General features: G+C 25.2%; 1 protein-coding gene across 1 annotated transcript; it reads right to left on the reverse strand.

Annotated features, from left to right (window-relative positions):
* Positions 1–958: 958 nt before the first annotated feature.
* On the reverse strand, positions 959–18,373 carry LOC129959221 (uncharacterized). Its single transcript, XM_056072045.1, has 15 exons — positions 18,298–18,373; positions 17,473–17,524; positions 15,092–15,499; positions 13,654–13,752; positions 11,859–11,999; positions 11,514–11,639; positions 11,104–11,232; positions 10,753–10,881; positions 10,398–10,526; positions 8,490–8,552; positions 7,470–7,532; positions 6,450–6,512; positions 6,263–6,325; positions 5,244–5,306; positions 959–1,220 (listed from the first exon to the last, which is right to left on the reverse strand). The coding sequence occupies exons 1-15, from the start codon at positions 18,371–18,373 to the stop codon at positions 959–961; spliced, it is 1,866 nt and encodes a 621-aa protein (XP_055928020.1).
* Between the last annotated feature and the right edge of the window lie 2,541 nt (positions 18,374–20,914).

The raw sequence follows: 20,914 nt of genomic DNA on the forward strand, positions 1-20,914 counted from the left end.
TCTTTTGGAAATAAATATTGTAGAAATTCATGTTCTTAAAATCTTAATACTGGAATTTGTCATTTTCTGTAATTTTATTTTTACTTGGTGCATTTTAGATCCATAAATAAACAAGATTTTAAGGGTTAAGATAACGTATGTTTTAAAATGTTTAGTTCGTATAATGAAGTTCGTATAAATAAGAAATATTTAAAATCCTTTTAATAAGGTTTGAATAAATAAATTGGTGCAGAATAATTTAAAATCTATTTTGTAGATCAGATTGTATTACTTTTAATATATCTTTCAACGTCAAGGGCAATTCTTTAGAACTATCTCTTAAGGAAGCATTTCTAATTTCCTCTTTTCACCTGAAGGTAATAAATGTGGATAAATATATTTGGTTAAAAACTACTTTTTTTATAATAACAGTACGATTATAATCAATACAAATTCAAAAAAGCACTTTTACTGTTAGGTCTATCTGCTTGTATTTATTAATCAGAAAACTTTTACCATCATAATATTATGGCATATTATATCTTTTTAAAGCTGACATTGAAATTATGTTGTTACATTATATTAATAATATTTTATAAATATATATTGAATAATGTTTGAAGTGAATTCACTAATTGAAACTCAAATAAATCAAAATTTAAATATAAATAATCAAACTTGAAAAGATATTTAAGATTCGAAACACAGTAACAAGAACTGTTAAACTTTTGTTTATAGAATACTCATAGAAACCAGAGATTTATATTTTCAACAAATTTTTGAGTTTTACGAACAACAAAATAGAAAAAGAAAAATTTAATTTCGCTATAATTTCTACAATAAAATGTGAAGTTAGCTTTATATTACACAATTTCACTTTCCCATTTTGAACGAAAAAAGAGAGAGAGAGAGAGAGAGAAACGAATTACAAATTTTCTTCAGAAAGTGATGAAAACAATTTAAACATCATTGTTATACTTTACCCTGCAAACACGGCATCGAAATTATACTCTCGAATATAACTATCGTCATCGTCATTAAATGAGTCATCATCGTCTTGTAAATCAGATCGCTGAATCTCAGAGACTTGATTTTCCGCGACTTGATTTTCAGCGACTTGATTCTCAACGACTTGATTCTCAGCGACTTGATTCTCAACGACTTGATTCTCAGCGACTTGATTCTCAGAGGAATCACTACATTCTAGAACTAGCCTCCCTTCTTCGTCGATATAATAAAACCTGCAAATATATTTAATCAAAACCAACCCTTCAAACAAATAAAGAACAGTTTCGATTTTAGGAAGAAAAAAAAATTCGAATTTAACTCATTAACTCATTTTTTTTCTTGAAATTTTTTTTTCGCGTTGTACCTGCCCAAGCAGAAAATCTGCTTTTTGCTTTTATAGGTGATTAATTAAATTGTTGGTGCAACTGTTGTTTTCATATTTCATTTTGAATTATTTTGAACTCTAAATATTTAAAAACAGTAGTCATTTTCATATTTAAGATAACGAAAAAAATCCACGGATGAAAGTATTGAACTCTAGGGAGTGGTATATTAATTAGCTGTTTTCTTTATTTTTAAAAATTGTATTAAATAGAGCGAATTGTTATAAAACAATGATTCTAAAAACAACTTGTGTAATTATTGTTATCATTCTAACTTTGGATTAAGAAATACGTTGTTTTTTATGATTTGACATTCTATTACATTCTAGTGCAATTTAGTAGTAAAGTTTGATGGATTAACTTTTATTCAGTTTAAACAACTGGATTCATTAATTATTTTGTATTTCTGCTTATTTTTCAATCTTTAATGCTAAATGATTTTAATGACTATTCCAGAATATAGTAAACATCATTTTACTTCATTCTGGAATTTTGTATTTTAATAATTAAGAAAAAATATTATAAATAGTATCTGTTTTTTTCTTCATTAATATTGATTGTAATAATTAATTGCTTTTCCCTCTTTTTTTCAGAAATAATAAAAATAATTCCTTATGCACTCTTCTATACCCAGGTTTCTTCTTATAACTTTTTTTGAGTGAAAATTTACTGATAGTTCCTTTAAAGCCTAATGTTATTGTATTATAATAAATGTCTTGAAAGTGGTGTTTATAAGCTGAATATCAGTTACATGATACTTTTAGCTTCTAAGCACCACTATATCATAAGTTTTTGGAATATCTACTTCAGTAAGGAATTACATTTGTTATTTATCTTTGCCTTTCTATTGTCAGAATAATCCACCTACCTAAAAATTTATGCACAATTTAAAAAAAAAAATGAAAATACTTCCGACGTATAATAAAAGGAAAAAAAGGGTATTTTAAATATAGCTCTTTAATTGTTTGTATGGTTCAACTTGAAGAAAAAAAAATCAATAAAATTATCTTTTACGAGTAACGAAGAACATTTGACCACCATTTAAATGTTTTTTAAATAATTAAAACCGTCAAAACTGAAAATTATTATTATTTTTTAAAATATGTAATAAGTGCAAAGTTAAGCAGAACTAAGGTTAGCTTTCGAGACGGTTCTGTGAACTTACATACAAAAACCGATAAAGAAAATTAATATTGAGAAAAGGCCAAAGGTACAATACTCTCCCCCTACGTTGTTTTTTTAAAACCGGATTCTTAAATATTAAAAGGAAGATTTTTTTTTCTCGTTTTAATATCTCGAAATAATCAGTCTATTTCATTTTTTTTCAATTCAAATCACAATTTCAATTTCCTATTAAGATTTAGTTTCTGATATTTAGAATGGAATTATAAACTTTTCAATATATTCTTTGGATTAAAAAGCAAAGATAGATATATCACCATAATATATACAAATCATGTAAGTAGTATTTGATAAACCGGATTTCCTAGCCTTAGTACTAAGTGTTTGAAAAAAAAGTATCAATTTGACATCAGATTTGATATAAATAAGCGCACTGAGGCATATTTTTATTCAAAGAAAGTTTCCATCACACAAAAGGGATTACTGTTTCGAAAAAGCTAATAGATTGCATAGAATTTCCATAAACCACCCTGAATGAAAAGAGCTGGAAATATATTCATCTCGGTTCTAAGCGCAGAAATTATAAGTAAAAAGAAAAAAAAAGGAAGTAAGGAAAAAAAAATATCTGTAATGAAAGATGTTTTGGATAGAATAACAGCTATTAATCGTATAAATTTTACTATTTCTTCAGGCAAGATTGGATTTATTGCGTTGAAAGCTCGAATTCCAGATCTATGAATGATCTTGAAAGTTTTTCGTTCTTTCATAAAAACATTAGAGCTGCGCTTGAAAAGAGTCATTTGCCGAGATAACTCTATCTTACAAATTCTTCAGTTTCAGAGTCTCTTACAGGCAAAAATAAATAAATGAATGAAAGTTAATGTATCGTTTAATTTCTACATATTATTTGATCGTGAATATTTAATCGAATGATAGATCCACTCATTTACACTGGATTTGAAACCCATTCACTGGACTCCGAAACCGAATTAAAAGGTAAAAATTTCATATAAATTCGAAATATTTGTCTGTACTGCATGCCAGAGTCTTATGTTATTTTTTAATATAGCAATTTAATTTAGTTGCCGCTTGTTTCAAAATATTATTTTTGAACTTTTAATAAATTAAATTGTTTAGTAAATTTCTTTAATACTGAACATAAAAAGTAAAGATTTTAAGCATTATTCTATTTTAATTTTTTATATTTTCGATTATTGTAATATCGATTACTATATTATTTTTTTTTAGATTTAAGTAGACGGGAAAATGCATTTTTTAAATACATTTTCTTTATAACAACGTATCTCAAAGTTCGTGATAAAGTGTTTTACTAATTCAATTTTTATTCCATATTAAACAAATAAAAATAATAAAAAATGATAGTAAAAACAATTAAAAATTAAATGTTTAATTGATAAGTTCAAATTTTAAAATCAATTGAATAATTTCAAAATTTATATAATCGTCTGCTCACTCAATATTGTTAAAAAAATAAATATTTACCTTGTTTAAAAACACATTCTTTAGAACTTTATTTCTAAATTCTTTAATTTCATAAATTTCTATTCATAAAACAAAAACCAAAGTTATTTTTTATTTTATTAAAAAGATTTTTAAAATTCTGCATATTGAATCTTTATCTTTCTATTTATAAAATTTCTAAAAAATGTGTCGTAACACTAGAATTTTTATGAAAATGAACCTTGGATTCTCATTTGCAAGTCATTTACGGTGCATTATAATTTTTTTTAGTATTCAATATTGGTAAATAGAAAAAAATCCAAGCAGATTACAAAGAAAAACATAATAAGCATGTACTTTTATTATAATTGAAATAAACCGTTGACAATTTAGATAAATATAAGTTTCATAAATATTTATAAATATGAATTGTATATATTAATTTAAAATTACAGTAAGTTCGCTCATTAATTTAATTTAATTAATTTCGTAATATTAACCAATTTTAATTGAATTATTAAATTTACCTTTGTTAGTTATTTTTTGCTTATTGTTTTAATTTTCCATATTCTTTCATATATTTAGAATGATTTGTTTTTACTATTCTAAAAGCAAAAATTGTTGCAAGAAAAGCTAGAAATAAATTGAAAAATACGAAAAAAATTTTTAAAAAAACACCAGAGAATTACTTTTTGAACTTAATTTTAACGCATAAGCAAAGGGAAAACGAGATTTTTGTAGCAAAAGAAATATATTCAATGCTTTTATATTTAACTTCTGAAATAGTGCTGAGCAGAATGAGTTTCTAAAAGATAAAAAATTTATTGAAGATTCTTTATTATTTTGGTCAAATATGATTTGAATTAGATAGCAATCGTTAAATAGTTGTTTGTGTTTTTCGCGTTGGAACTATTATGTTGACTCGAGTACACCAGGGTGTAATGTAAAATTATGTTAAGAGAACATATATAATGCATGTGCAAAATTCGATACAGAATTTTATAAAATTAAAAATGGATAATGCTTAAATAAGATAAATAATAATAATATATAATAATTATTAATACATATTTCAGAAAATTATAATAGAGAATTGAAGAATATAATAATTGCTAAGGAGGATTTTACTCAAGAACTAAGCAAACTACCATCTTATAAAATGCATAACTTAATATATCTAAAGTTTCTGTTTTGCAGTTTCAGTTTTAATTTACACTTGAGAACTAGAGTTTGTTGTGTAATTATCTCACAATAAATAGCTTGGAAATAATCGAAATGTCAATGCCTTACCCACAAATGATCTCGGAATCTTTAGCATCTGGCGATTTCTCTTCGTTGTTTGCAGAAATAGCCCTGTAAACAAATGGAGAGAAACATTTAACTTTTGGATAAAATATTTTAATATTTCATTTGGAATAAAGAATGTAAATTTTATTATTAAAATCTAAATAAAGCAAAGGAAAATGGTTTTCATATCTTCTATTATATCGTTAATCAGATAGATGTGTTTTGCATTCTTCCCTGCACGGTTAGAAAAGTTGCAAATCTGCTTTCACAGATGTCTTACTAAATCTTTTGAACAGTTATTGTTTGATTTTGAACTAATTTAAGGGAATTCTTGTTTCAAATTAATAATCATTTTTAAATTTGAGACCATAAAAACATATTCCAAGAATAGCTGTATTTTACTCCATTTAAATTTGTTAATGAGCTATTAATAACCATTTTTTACATTATCTTAAGCATGGTTGATTCTTAAAAAAATGTAATATTAAAATCAATTTAATTAACTTTCAGTTTTTTTAAAAATTTCATTTTTGAATTAAAAAACACGTGGAGCTTTTTATGTTGTTATAAGAAAAATAACTGCATTTTAGAAACATTCCTGCAATTTAATTGTAAAATTTAATATTTGATCTTATGAAACAATCTAAATTTTCATTCAATTACTCATTCATATTTCACATACTCTATTTACGTTTTTAATAGAATTTTTTTAAACTGATTGTTCTATTTCCAATATCTTTTATGTTTTAGGATAATGCTTAAATAAGATAAATAATAATAATATATAATAATTATTAATACATATTTCAGTAAATTATTAGAGAATTGAAGAATATAATAATTGCTAAGGAGGATTTTACTCAAGAACTAAGCAAACTACCATCTTATAAAATGCATAACTTAATATATCTAAAGTTTCTGTTTTGCAGTTTCAGTTTTAATTTACACTTGAGAACTAGAGTTTGTTGTGTAATTATCTCACAATAAATAGCTTGGAAATAATCGAAATGTCAATGCCTTACCCACAAATGATCTCGGAATCTTTAGCATCTGGCGATTTCTCTTCGTTGTTTGCAGAAATAGCCCTGTAAACAAATGGAGAGAAACATTTAACTTTTGGATAAAATATTTTAATATTTCATTTGAAATAAAGAATGTAAATTTTATTATTAAAATCTAAATAAATTAATCGAAATGTCAATGCCTTACCCACAAATGATCTCGGAATCTTTAGCATCTGGCGATTTCTCTTCGTTGTTTGCAGAAATAGCCCTGTAAACAAATGGAGAGAAACATTTAACTTTTGGATAAAATATTTTAATATTTCATTTGGAATAAAGAATGTAAATTTTATTATTAAAATCTAAATAAAGCAAAGGAAAATGGTTTTCATATCTTCTATTATATCGTTAATCAGATAGATGTGTTTTGCATTCTTCCCTGCACGGTTAGAAAAGTTGCAAATCTGCTTTCACAGATGGCTTACTAAATCTTTTGAACAGTTATTGTTTGATTTTGAACTAATTTAAGGGAATTCTTGTTTCAAATTAATAATCATTTTTAAATTTGAGACCATAAAAACATATTCCAAGAATAGCTGTATTTTACTCCATTTAAATTTGTTAATGAGCTATTAATAACCATGTTTTACATTATCTTAAGCATGGTTGATTCTTAAAAAAATGTAATATTAAAATTAATTTAATTAACTTTCAGTTTTTTTAAAAATTTCATTTTTGAATTAAAAAACACGTGGAGCTTTTTATGTTGTTATAAGAAAAATAACTGCATTTTAGAAAACATTCCTGCAATTTAATTGTAAAATTTAATATTTGATCTTATGAAACAATCTAAATTTTCATTCAATTACTCATTCATATTTCACATACTCTATTTACGTTTTTAATAGAATTTTTTTAAACTGATTGTTCTATTTCCAATATCTTTTATGTTTTAGGATAATGCTTAAATAAGATAAATAATAATAATATATAACAATTATTAATACATATTTCAGTAAATTATTAGAGAATTGAAGAATATAATAATTGCTAAGGAGGATTTTACTCAAGAACTAAGCAAACTACCATCTTATAAAATGCATAACTTAATATATCTAAAGTTTCTGTTTTGCAGTTTCAGTTTTAATTTACACTTGAGAACTAGAGTTTGTTATGTAATTATCTCACAATAAATAGCTTGGAAATAATCGAAATGTCAATGCCTTACCCACAAATGATCTCGGAATCTTTAGCATCTGGCGATTTCTCTTCGTTGTTTGCAGAAATAGCCCTGTAAACAAATGGAGAGAAACATTTAACTTTTGGATAAAATATTTTAATATTTCATTTGGAATAAAGAATGTAAATTTTATTATTAAAATCTAAATAAAGCAAAGGAAAATGGTTTTCATATCTTCTATTATATCGTTAATCAGATAGATGTGTTTTGCATTCTTCCCTGCACGGTTAGAAAAGTTGCAAATCTGCTTTCACAGATGGCTTACTAAATCTTTTGAACAGTTATTGTTTGATTTTGAACTAATTTAAGGGAATTCTTGTTTCAAATTAATAATTATTTTTAAATTTGAGACCATAAAAACATATTCCAAGAATAGCTGTATTTTACTCCATTTAAATTTGTTAATGAGCTATTAATAACCATTTTTTACATTATCTTAAGCATGGTTGATTCTTAAAAAAATGTAATATTAAAATCAATTTAATTAACTTTCAGTTTTTTTAAAAATTTCCTTTTTGAATTAAAAAACACGTGGAGCTTTTTATGTTGTTATAAGAAAAATAACTGCATTTTAGAAAACATTCCTGCAATTTAATTGTAAAATTTAATATTTGATCTTATGAAACAATCTAAATTTTCATTCAATTACTCATTCATATTTCACATACTCTATTTACGTTTTTAATAGAATTTTTTTAAACTGATTGTTCTATTTCCAATATCTTTTATGTTTTAGGATAATGCTTAAATAAGATAAATAATAATAATATATAACAATTATTAATACATATTTCAGTAAATTATTAGAGAATTGAAGAATATAATAATTGCTAAGGAGGATTTTACTCAAGAACTAAGCAAACTACCATCTTATAAAATGCATAACTTAATATATCTAAAGTTTCTGTTTTGCAGTTTCAGTTTTAATTTACACTTGAGAACTAGAGTTTGTTGTGTAATTATCTCACAATAAATAGCTTGGAAATAATCGAAATGTCAATGCCTTACCCACAAATGATCTCGGAATCTTTAGCATCTGGCGATTTCTCTTCGTTGTTTGCAGAAATAGCCCTGTAAACAAATGGAGAGAAACATTTAACTTTTGGATAAAATATTTTAATATTTCATTTGGAATAAAGAATGTAAATTTTATTATTAAAATCTAAATAAAGCAAAGGAAAATGGTTTTCATATCTTCTATTATATCGTTAATCAGATAGATTTGTTTTGCATTGTTCCCTGCACGGTTAGAAAAGTTGCAAATCTGCTTTCACAGATGGCTTACTAAATCTTTTGAACAGTTATTGTTTGATTTTGAACTAATTTAAGGGAATTCTTGTTTCAAATTAATAATCATTTTTAAATTTGAGACCATAAAAACATATTCCAAGAATAGCTGTATTTTAATCCATTTAAATTTGTTAATGAGCTATTAATAACAATTTTTTACATTATTTTAAGCATGGTTGATTTTTATAAGATGCAATATTAAAATCAATTTAATTCACTTTCAGTTTTTTTTAATTTAATTTTTGAATTAAAAAAAGCGTGGAGATTTTTATGTTGTTATAAGAAAAATAACTGCATTTTCGAAAACATTCCTACAATTTAATTGTAAAATTTGATATTTGATCTTATGTAACAATCTAAATTTTCGTTCAATTACTCATTCATATTTCACATACTCTATTTTAGTTTTTAATAGTATATTTTTTAACTTATTGTTCTATTTCCAATATATTTTATGTTTTAGAAAAGGCTTTCATTTGTGCGTGGGAGGAGGATATTAATTTTAAGTTTTCTGCTGCAGCTATCTTAAAAATATCCCTCCTTAATTTAAAAATACATTTTCAAATAAATTACAATAAATACAATGACCTATAAAATAAATAATATTTTATTACATGTATCATGTAGTTCTTCAATTATTATTTTTAAATTTCTGACTGTATGCTTCGCAAAATGCAAAAATTGTTTCTTATCATATTTAACGTACTACTTCCTTTCGTTATTTTCGTTTAATTTCTGCATGCTTTAATATATTATATAATGAATTATAATCATTAAATCACTGGTTATTTAATATAGATATGGTTTTTTTATAAAATAAATTTATATTTAATTTATTGTACCACATAATACAAACATGTATTTCTCCTGAATTCCTGTACATAGTTGTTATTTTCTCTCATTTCATTTCAGAAGTGTGCCTTTTATACCTATCAATAAATTTAATTATAAACTATCTCTTAAAATTATTCATATTAGCCCTCATGACAAAGTTGGTGCAATCTCCCGGAATCGCCGACTGTCTTGTCACATAAGTTACTGATATTCTGTATTTCAAAGATTTAGTATTTCTTGCTTCAACGAAAATTCGTTAAAATTAACTTCTAGAGGAGTATTCGTAAAAAGATAACTATACACCGTAGAAATTCAAAAAGAACCTTATACCATAAGATCCCTCCATTAACATTCATTAATTATAACATTTTTACGATTAACATATTCTTATTTAATGATATTTGAAGTAAGTTCATTTAGAGAAAATGTGATTGGACAAAATTTTAAATAAAATAATCAGGATTAAATTATAATAATTCAGAAAACATGCGTAAATTTCAAAATAAAACAATTAAAATATTAATCATGTACATACTAAAAGAAATCCTGATTATTCAATATTAAAAAGCAATCGTAATTATACAAAGAAAGATTATAAAAAACCATATCTCATCCGTAGCAGTTTTTAAAAATGAAATATGAAATAAGGTCTATTTTATATTGTTCCACATTTTCAATTTGGATTGAAAAATCATACATGTTCTAAAAAACTTTCGTGAGGCTAGGAACTATAAAAAAAAACAAAAAACAAAAAGAGATGAAAATCATCAAAATATTACTGGTATGTCTTACCCACGCATAGCTTCATCACAGATTCGGTCAAAATCTCTGCCATCAAATGAATCCATGTCGCTGTCTAGTTTTTGATCGGGTTCAATCATAATTGGTCGTCCTCTTAATTCTTCAGGAGAAACAAAATTTCTGCAAATACAATAAATCAGTTAAAAAAAAAAAAAAACGCCCTGCGCACAAATAAAGAGAATCGTTTTGACTTTCCACGAAAATATTTCATCTAGTTACTTTCAATAAAGGATCTAAATATTTACAGCTAAATGAAACAAAAAATAAACTTTCATATTATAAACGAGAATTGTTTAGTAATTAATTATAGTTACTATTAATTATTAGTATTACTCGTAGGTCTTACCCGAGCATATATTCAACACAGATTAGGTCATAATCTCTGTTATCAAACGAATAATCATCACTGTCTAGTTCTTGATAGGATTCAATCACAATGGGACATCCTCTTGATGGTTTACTAAACATAAAATCTCTGCAAATAAAATGAGTCATTTTTTAAATAAAATGCCCTGCGTACAAATAAAGAGAATCGTTTTAACTTTCCAAGAAAATATTTCATCAAGATATTTTCAATAAAGGATGAAAATTTTTACATCTAAATGAAACAAAAAATAAACTTTCATATTATAAACGAGAATTGTTTAGTAATTAATTAGAGTTACTGTTAATTATTAGTATTACTCGTATGTCTTACCCGAGCATATATTCAACACAGATTAGGTCATAATCTCTATCATCAAACGAATAATCATCACTGTCTAATTCTTGATACGATTCAATCACAATGGGACATCCTCTTGATTTTTTATTCAAAATAAAATTCCTGCAAATACAATGAGTCATTAAAAAAAAAGCTCTGCACACAAATAAAGAGAATCGTTTTGCTTTCTCAAGAAAATATTCATCTAGTTACTTTTAATAAAGGATCTAAATATTTACAGCTAAATGAAACAAAAAATAAACTTTTATATTATAAATGAGTAATTGTTGAATAAATAATTAATATTATTACTAATTATTAGTATTACAGGTTTTATTATTATTAGTAGTATTTGTTAAGCATTAGTATTATTATTAATTATTAGTAATACTGGTATGTCTTACTCGCTCATAGCTTCATCACAGATTCGGTCAAAATCTCTGCCATCAAACGAATCCATATCGCTGTCTAGTTTTTGATCGGGTTCAATCACAATTGGACATCCTGATTCTTCAGAAGAAACAAAATTTCTGGAAATACAATGAGTCAATTAAAAAAAAATTAAAAAAAAAACGTCCTGGACACAAATAAAGAAAATCGTTTTGACTTTCCAAGAAAATATTTCATCTAGTTACTTTCAATAAAGGATCTAAATATTTACAGATAAATGAATCAAAAATAAACTTTCATATTATAAAAGACTAATTGTTTAGTAATTAATTGGTATTATTATTAATTATTAGTAATACTGGTATATCTTCCTGCTCAAAGCTTCATCACAGATTCGGTCAAAATCTCTGCCATCAAACGAATACTCATCACTGTCTTGTTCTTGATAGGGTTCAATCACAATGGGACATCCTCTTGATGGTCTCGTAAATATAAAATTCCTGCAAATACAATATGTCAGTTTTTTTTAAAAAAATACTCTGTACACAATTAAAGAGAATCGCTTTGACTTTCCAAGAAAATATTTCAACTAGTTACTTTCAATAAAGATTCTAAATATTTACTGCTAAATAAAGCAAAAAATAACTTTCATATTACAAACGAGTAATTGTTTAGTAATTAATTAGTATTATTTTAATAATTTTTATTCCTTAAAATCTAGAAAATACGTTACTTTGCTTTCATCCTTCAATGATTAACCTTGCCAACCTATTTCTAGATTTTAATTTAATATTTCCCTTATAATTGTTTTTTTTCACTAGATACCAATGAAGATTTTCTCATGTACTTTGTATTATTATGTTTATTCGCATAATTTCGAAAAATGAAAATTAAGGGAGTAAATTTTTCAAAGTTTGAGAAATTATTAAATTGCAAGAAATATGTTTCAAGTATCGTTTATGAAAGAAAAGTATTAATGGTATATTGTTTTGTGATGCATATTTGAATAAAAATTTTGTGTTGTTATTTTCCTTTATTTATTTATTATCACAATAATTCATTCATGTAGAATTCTATGCATTATTAAAAAAAATTTCAGAAAAATTTTAATATACATTAAAAAGTATCAGTTGAATATATTATTAAAAATAATTCTCTTTTTATGTAGTTGACATTTTTAAAAAGTATTTTTTAAATTTACTTTAAGTAAGCTTTTCAAATTCATTCATGACTAGACTTTTCAAATAAGAACAATTAGTGCCTTGCCGAAACGGTTAAGTGAGAAGCTTGTGGAAATACATACATCAACTGTGTTATAAAAGAATGAGTGTAATATTTAATTTGTAAATCAATGAGAGGTAAGATCTGTCATTTACTTGTTTCAATTTCAATTCTGCTAAAGATTGACTTTTAGGTTAATTGATTTAATAATTTTATCATAAATCACTTGATACTGATATCTGTTACTGTGCCAAGTAATAATAATTATCAGATATCTTTTTTTATTCCAGTTAATTAAAAAATGTTGAAGAAAAAATATTTTTTAATATTGTATTTTTACTGTTACAACTTGTCTTAAGACCTGAACAAATTGTAATAGCTAATTCGCTCCGAAAAAAATATCTATTGTATTACATCCCTTAAAACTGTCTCTTTCTTCATATGATGAATGGATAATTATGCTATAAAAAGCAGTTATAATCAAACAATCTTAAATATTTTTGAAAACAGAAAACAATTTTCTAAAAGTTGTTGCAACTAGCCCCTAACTCCACTACTATTTTAAATGCAATTAAATTCCTTTTTTTTTTTTCAAAACAGAAGTTAGTTTCGAAGAAGGTCCATTATGAATTTAATACTGCAAATGTTGAAAGAAATTGTAGCTTCCAATGACAAGAAAACAACTATCCATAAGATGCTTTAAATTGATGTTTGAAAAACTGAAAAGGAAGAAACATTTATAAAAAACATTTCTCGTTTTAATTTCGCTGCATTTTTTTCAATAAAAAATAAAATTAGTTCTATGTTTATAATTTCACTTCTTCAATTTTCATTTGGAAGATAAAATTGTTCTGAAGAATAATTTTTGCGGCAATAGCTAATGAAAAACTAGAAAAAAATAATAATAACAGAAACGTTCCCTTATTGCCTTACTTTTTGTACCTCCTCTCGAAAGCATCATTATCATCCGGGTTTTCAGAGGGCTGACCCCTTACCAGAAATAGCTTCCCTTCTCTGTTAATATAAAAAAACCTGAAAACAGATTGAATCAGAATAATAATAATTCAAATAACAGCCTTGCAAATAAATAGATAAATTTTTGGAAAACAATACTTTATCTATTATCTATAAAAAAATGTAAATCTAAATATTTACATGTAACTAAAACGAAAAAAAATACCGCATATTAAATAATTTACATAAATGTGTGTTGTAATCGTTCCTGTTAGGAAAGCTGCAATTTAGCTCCTTTCTATTGTTTTATATGACTTTCCTATTACATTTTGATTGATTTTGAACCCTGAATATTTCAAAATCAGTTATCATTTTCATATTTGTGAACATGAAAAAAATTCAAGCATGAAAGTATTGAGTTCTAGAAAGTGGCCTGCATTTTATTTCATTTCAACTTATAAATTAGCCATTTCCCGTTATTTTTTAAATTGTCATACATTCAGGGAACTGTTAAAAATAATAGTTCTAAAAATATGTTGTCTTTCATGTTGCGATAATAATATATTTATATATATAATATTATTATATATTAATTGATATAATAATTAACATTTTAGAAAATATACATGCATTATTATTACTAAGTTTGATTAGTTGTACTTGCATTTTGCTTCATTTCAAAATATTCTGTTCATTATTTAATTTTATTTTTTTAATATCTGTTTATTTTTAAATTATTAAATCCTTGCTTTAAAGTTATTTTTATTCCTTCTGAAGATTTTTTTAGTATTTTAGCAATCTTTACTATTCTCTGATATGTATTCAATATAAGTTTTCTTTATAATAACATTTTTCTCAAAAATAGCAAATAAAATTATCTCTCTGCATTTTTCTATTCTTATAATGATTTATAAGATAATAATTTTAAAAATGTGTTAAAATTATAGTACATAGTAAAAATATAAAAATGGAAAGTAATGGCTCTATATCTTTCAATAAGAATTTATTGTTATTTACTTTCTCCTCACTTGTTTGTTGTAATAATAGCTTACTGATGTGAAAATCAAAGCACAATTAAAATTTTATTGATCAAATCTAATTTAATTAGTAATCTATATCACTTTCTGTACAAGTTAGATGAAATTGCAGTTTCACAATGTTCAAAGAAAAAAAAAAACTGATATTTTAAAACCAGTTTTTTATATTGATGTCTGACAAATAAAAAAGAAAAATAATTCTCGTTATAATTTCAAAATATTTTTTGATAAAAATTAATGCTATTTTTATGTCATAAAAGTTCGCTTTTTCAATTTACATTTGTAAAATATACTTGACTTAAAATAATCCCTTGTAAGTGGATGTAAAAGTAAATTCAGACACTGCATAAAAATATTGAAATGCTTCTGGTATATCTTACCCATCATACTTCTTATGGATATCTTCACCATCAGACAAATCACCATCATCGGGCAATTCATCACCATTATTCGCATTTTCTATTTCATCGTTACCTTGAGGCAAATCACCAGTATGTTGAATCAAATCATCATTGACTGGATGCAAATCATCATTGCCGCGATGCAAGTCATCATTATCTCGATGTAAATCATCATTGCCTTGATGCAAGTCATCATTGTCTCGATGTAAATCATCATTGTCTTGATACAAATCATCATTGTCTTGATACAAACCTTCATTATTTTGATAGATATCATCATTCCCTAGAAACAAATCATCACTATCTTGATCAAAAGAGTCATCATAATCGTCCTCTGCCTCATCACGCTCTAAATCACGATTTATTTGTCTAGTGGCCTGATAAAACCTGTAAATACATTGAATGATTTTGAAAAAGTGTCCTACAAACAAATAAAAAGAAATGCTTTCATTCTCGGAAAAATAAATCATGCTTTTCTTTGGAATAAAGGCTGAATATATGATACTAAAACCGTAATAAAATTGAGAAAAAAATTATCATAATACATAACAGATCATCACTTCAATAAGTGTGTCCTGTATTGTAACCTGCTCATCTAGGGAAATTGCAATGTTGCTTTCAACTGAGGTTCATTTTTTCTAATCTGATATGACAGTTATCAGTTTCTGTTTCATATTGAAAAATTTGAAACTCTCAATTTACAAATGATTAGATATTTACATTTGTAGACCATAAATAAGTTCAGAGTTGAACATTTTGAACACCACTGTATTTCTGGTATTTTGCTTTAAATTCAAATTATCAATAAAGGGGAGTACATCCATTCTAGATATTGTTTCCAGATATTTTAAGAACAAATTCATATTATTCTAAGTTATATCAATTATTTCTTGGTTAATGTGCAATGTAATTTTTTCATGCAACTCTGTTTTCTTGGAGATAGCAAGAAAAATTTCTTGTGTAATTTTCTATTTCATTTTAATAAATAATAAAATGAAACCTTCAATAAAACTCTAAATACATTGAAAATGTCTTATTAATTGTGCTTCATGTACATTACGAACTTTAGCTATTTATTTTATTACAGTTATTCCTTTCTGCAGCAGTGCCATTTATACATTAAAAAATAAGCATTTACAATTTCGTCGATGATCAGGTTTTAAATTCAGATATTCTACCCTTATTGTGTCCGATCCTTGCACCTCAGTTGTCCTCTTTGCAGATTTCTTACTACATATTTTCTTCTTTATATTATTATAAGTGTATGTATTAGCAGGTGATGGGCATATTTTGAAATACTTGCAAATGATTAGCTAAAATAAATAATAAAACAATCACTTGTTAGCTTGAAAACTTGGTGAAATGCCAAAAAAATTAATAAATTTTATTACATAAGCATTAACTATGATTTGCTCTGTAATGCATGCTCTGTAAAGTGAGTCACTATGAATCATAGAATTAAAAATGAATTATTCTTGAGTTACCAAAAGTTTTAACAAATTAAAAAAGATTGAATATATCCCTAGATACAATTTTCAAAGAGATTATAATATGCATATATATTATATTTATAAATTTTTAAAGCTGATACATTTATAATTAAAAAAAAATCATGCATTGATTGATTTTAAAAGAAATTATTATTTTTAAATCTTGCTTGGAAAGCATAAAAATAAGTAAATATCATAAATGAAAGGGATAAAATGTATCATGTTAAAGCAGAAATCTAAAAAATAGATATTTAATATCCATTTAAATAATGGATATTAGAATTAATTTCTCAAACATGCATAAACTTAAACGAAGCTCATTCAAGCACAATATTTGAAAATCAAAATAAAATAATAAACGAATCTATAGTCCTTTCAAAAAATTTAGATCAAAAGAAATATTAAAAGAAATTTGATATTTCTTACATTTTTAGTACAAATTTAAAAATCTGTATTGTCTAGTCAAAGCCTAAACTGCTGAATGTTATAATTTAAATTTCTCAGAAAAATAAATTATTGTCAGGTGATTAATATAGTTTTTAAACCTTCCTTTGAAATAAGCGGCTAAAGATTTGTTTAAGTATGTATTTGAAAGACCGCAGAAAACTATATGTGATGCAAATAGCTTTGAAAATCAAAAACTCACATTGCGCCATTTATAAAATAAATTTTTCAATTCTACTTACAAGCAAATGTTATTTAAGAACATCAAAAACTATACATAAATATTTTTTTCCGTTTTAAAAAACGAAAAAATTATTTATTCAAATGTTTTAGCTATGCTTGCTTTCCGATGGACACTCCAGAAATGTATTGTTTACCATATCCTAGATTAGTAACTATGAAAACATATAATTTTTATTTTCATACGAGTTATTGTGTTTGATCATCTTGAAAGGACAAGGTATGGCAGTTTCTTTACCTTTAAAACAAAAACTGATATGTAATTACATAGCCATTTTAAAATATTCACACATCCAGTACAGAGTTCAAAGTAAACAGCTAGAAGTGAATCATAGAGTTCGAGATGAAACGTTGTCACTTGTTTTAAGGGGTAAAAACTACTGAAATACCTTTTTTTAACTAAAACACAACTGAAATAAAATGTATATTGACTTATACGAATCTGAAAATACTTACAGAAAGATAATCCTAATTATATACAGGATGAATGCAAATGCCGAAACGAAATCAAAAATCCTGAGGCATATCACAAAATGATGAAAACCATGTCTTCGTGCAGATATTTCTTCAAGATCAATTTCAAACGATTCGTCAGTTAAATCCATTTTTCTCTTTTTGCACAAATAAAACTGGGTTCGAACTCCAAATTGTCTATTACAAAACAGTCCAATCCGGTATTTTCAAAGGATTTGTTTACACTATGACGCTGCCATCTGTTGAGCAATAAGTGCAACACTATTTACATATTTTACTTTATGAGGCATGTATGGCAGAATCTAAGCTGAAACGGTACTTTATTTTTATTTAAGGGGCATTTAAAGAAATTAATATTTATTATTTGTATTTTAGGATTTAATTTTGATAATATCAAGTCGAAAAAAATGTTGCCTGAGAAAAGCGGAAAGACTTCATGAGGAATAATTAATGCAAAAGGTCTTAGTATTATTGTGCCGTTACTTTTATTTTTTATTAAGTAATTTCGTAAAGGCATTAATTATAATCAATCATCACTATCTTGATCGAAAGAGTCATCATAATCGTCCTCTGCCTCATCACGCTCTAAATCACGATCTATTTGTCTAGTCATCTGATAAAACCTGTAAATACATTGAATGATTTTGAAAAAATGTCCTCCAAACAAATAAAAAGAAATGCTTTCATTCTCGGAAAAATAAATCATGCTTTTTCTTTGCAATGAAGGCTGAATATCTGATACTAAAACCGTAATAAAATTGAGAAAAAAATTATCATAATACATAACAGATCATCATTTCAATAAATGTGTCCTGTATTGTAACCTGCTCATCTAGAGAAATTGCAATGTTGCTTTCAACTGAGGTTGATTTTTTCTAATCTGATATGACAGTTATCAGTTTCTGTTTCATATTGAAAAATTTGAAACTCTCAATTTACAAATGATTAGATATTTACATTTGTAGACCATAAATAAGTTCAGAGTTAAATATTTTGAACACCACTGTATTTCTGGTATTTTGCTTTAAATTCAAATGATCAATAAAGGGGAGTACATGCATTCTAGATTTTTCTTCCAGATTTTTTAAGAATAAAATCAAATTTTCCTAAGTTGTATCAATTATTCCTTGGTTAATGTGCAATGCAATTTTTTCATGCAACTCTGTTTTGTTGGAGATACCAAGAAAAATTTCTTGTGTAATTTTCTATTTCATTTTAATAAATAATAAAATGAAAGATTCAATAAAACGCAAAATATATTGAAAATACATTAAATTTTTGTGCTTCATGTGCATTACCATCTTTAGCTATTTATTTTATTACAGTTATTCCTTTCTGCAGCAGTGCATTAAAAAATAAACATTTACAATTTAGTCGATGATCGGGTTTTAAAAGCAGATATTCTATCCTTATTTTGTCTAATAATTGCACCTGAGTTGTCCTCTTTGCAGATTTGTTACTACATATTTTCTGCTTTATATTATAAGCATATATAAAGGCATATTTTGAAATACTTGTAAATAATTAGCTAAAATAAATAATAAAATAATCACTTTTTAGCTTGGTGAAATGCCATTTTTTTATAAATTTTGCCATTTGCCAATTTTTTATAAATTTTATTACATAGGCATTAACTGTGATTTGCTGTGTAATGCATGCTCTGAAAAATGAGTCACCATGAATCATAGAATAAAAAATGAATTTTTCTTGAGTTACCCAAATTTTAACAAGTTAAAAAAATTGAATATATCCCTAAATAAACTTTTCAAAGAGATTATAATGTATATATATATTGTATTTATGAATTTTTAAAGCTAATATATATATATATATATATATATATATATATATATATATATATATATATATATATTTAAAAATCATGCATAGATTAACTTTAAAAGAAATTATTATTTTTCAATCTTGATTGGAAAGCATAACAATAATTAAATATCATAAATGAAAGCGATAAAATGTATGATGTTAAAGAAGAAACATAAAAAATAGAGATTTAATATCCATTGAAATAATGAACATTAGAATTAATATATCAAATATGCATAAAATTAAATAAAGCTCATTCAAGCACAATATTTGAAAATCAAAATAAAATAACAAACGAATCTATAATCCTTTCAAAAAATTTACATCAATAGAAATATTAAAAGAAATTTGATATTTCTAACGTTTTTAGTACAAATTCAAAAATATTTATTTTCTAGTCAAAGCCTAAACTGTTGAATGTTATAATTGAAATTTCTCAGAAAAAAAAAAGAAATTTATTGTCAAATGATTAATATAGTTTTTAAACCTTCCTTTGAAATGAGCGGCTAAAGATTTGTTTACGTATGTATTTGAAAGACCGTAGAAAACTGTATCTGATGCGTATTGCTTTGAAAATTAAAAAGTCACATTGCGCCTATTATAAAATAAATTTTTCAATTCTACTTACAAGCAAATTTTATTTAAGAACATCAAAAACTATACATAAATATTTTTTTCCGTTTTAAAAGACAAAAAAAAATTATTCATTCGAAAGAATTAGCTATGCTTGGACACTCCAGAAATATACTGTTTACCATACCTTAGATTCGTGACTATGAAAACATATAATTTTCATTTTCATACGAGTTATTGCGTGTTTGATCATCTTGAAAGGACAAGGTATGGCAGTTTCTTTACCTTTAAAACAAAAACTGATATGTAATTACATAGGCATTTTAAAATATTTACAAATCCAGTACACAGTTCAAAGTAAACAGCTAGAACTGAATCAAAGTGTTCGAGATCGAATGTTGTCACTTGTTTTAGGGGGGTAAAACTACTGAAATACCTTTTTCAACTAAAAAACAACTGAAATAAAATGTGTATTGACTTTTACGAATCTGAAAATACTTACAGAAAGATAATCCAAAATATATACATGATGAATGCAAATGCCGAAACGAAGGTAAAAATCCTGAGGAATGTCATAAAATGATGAAAATCATGTCTTCGTACATATATTTCTTGAAGATAAGTTTCAAACGACTCGACAGTTGAATCCATTTTTCTCTTTTTAAACAAATAAAACTGGGTTCGAACTCGAAATTTGCTATTAGCAACCAGCTCAATCCGGTATTTTCAAAGTATTTGTTTACATCTCTGACGCTGC

The sequence above is a fragment of the Argiope bruennichi genome, chromosome X1 (genome assembly GCF_947563725.1).
Source record: "Argiope bruennichi chromosome X1, qqArgBrue1.1, whole genome shotgun sequence".
In the NCBI taxonomy this organism is placed as follows: Eukaryota; Metazoa; Arthropoda; class Arachnida; order Araneae; family Araneidae; genus Argiope; species Argiope bruennichi.

Bases quoted from the DNA above. Each gene is read 5' to 3' on its own strand.
- LOC129959221 (XM_056072045.1), bottom strand. From the start codon at position 18,373: ATGACTAGACAAATAGATCGTGATTTAGAGCGTGATGAGGCAGAGGAC. The intron at 15,500-17,472 runs GTATGAAAATAA...ATGTATTTACAG, and splicing joins ATGATCAAACACAATAACTC to GTTTTATCAGGCCACTAGAC. The intron at 6,513-7,469 runs GTAAGGCATTGA...ATTTGTTTACAG, and splicing joins GATTCCGAGATCATTTGTGG to GGCTATTTCTGCAAACAACG.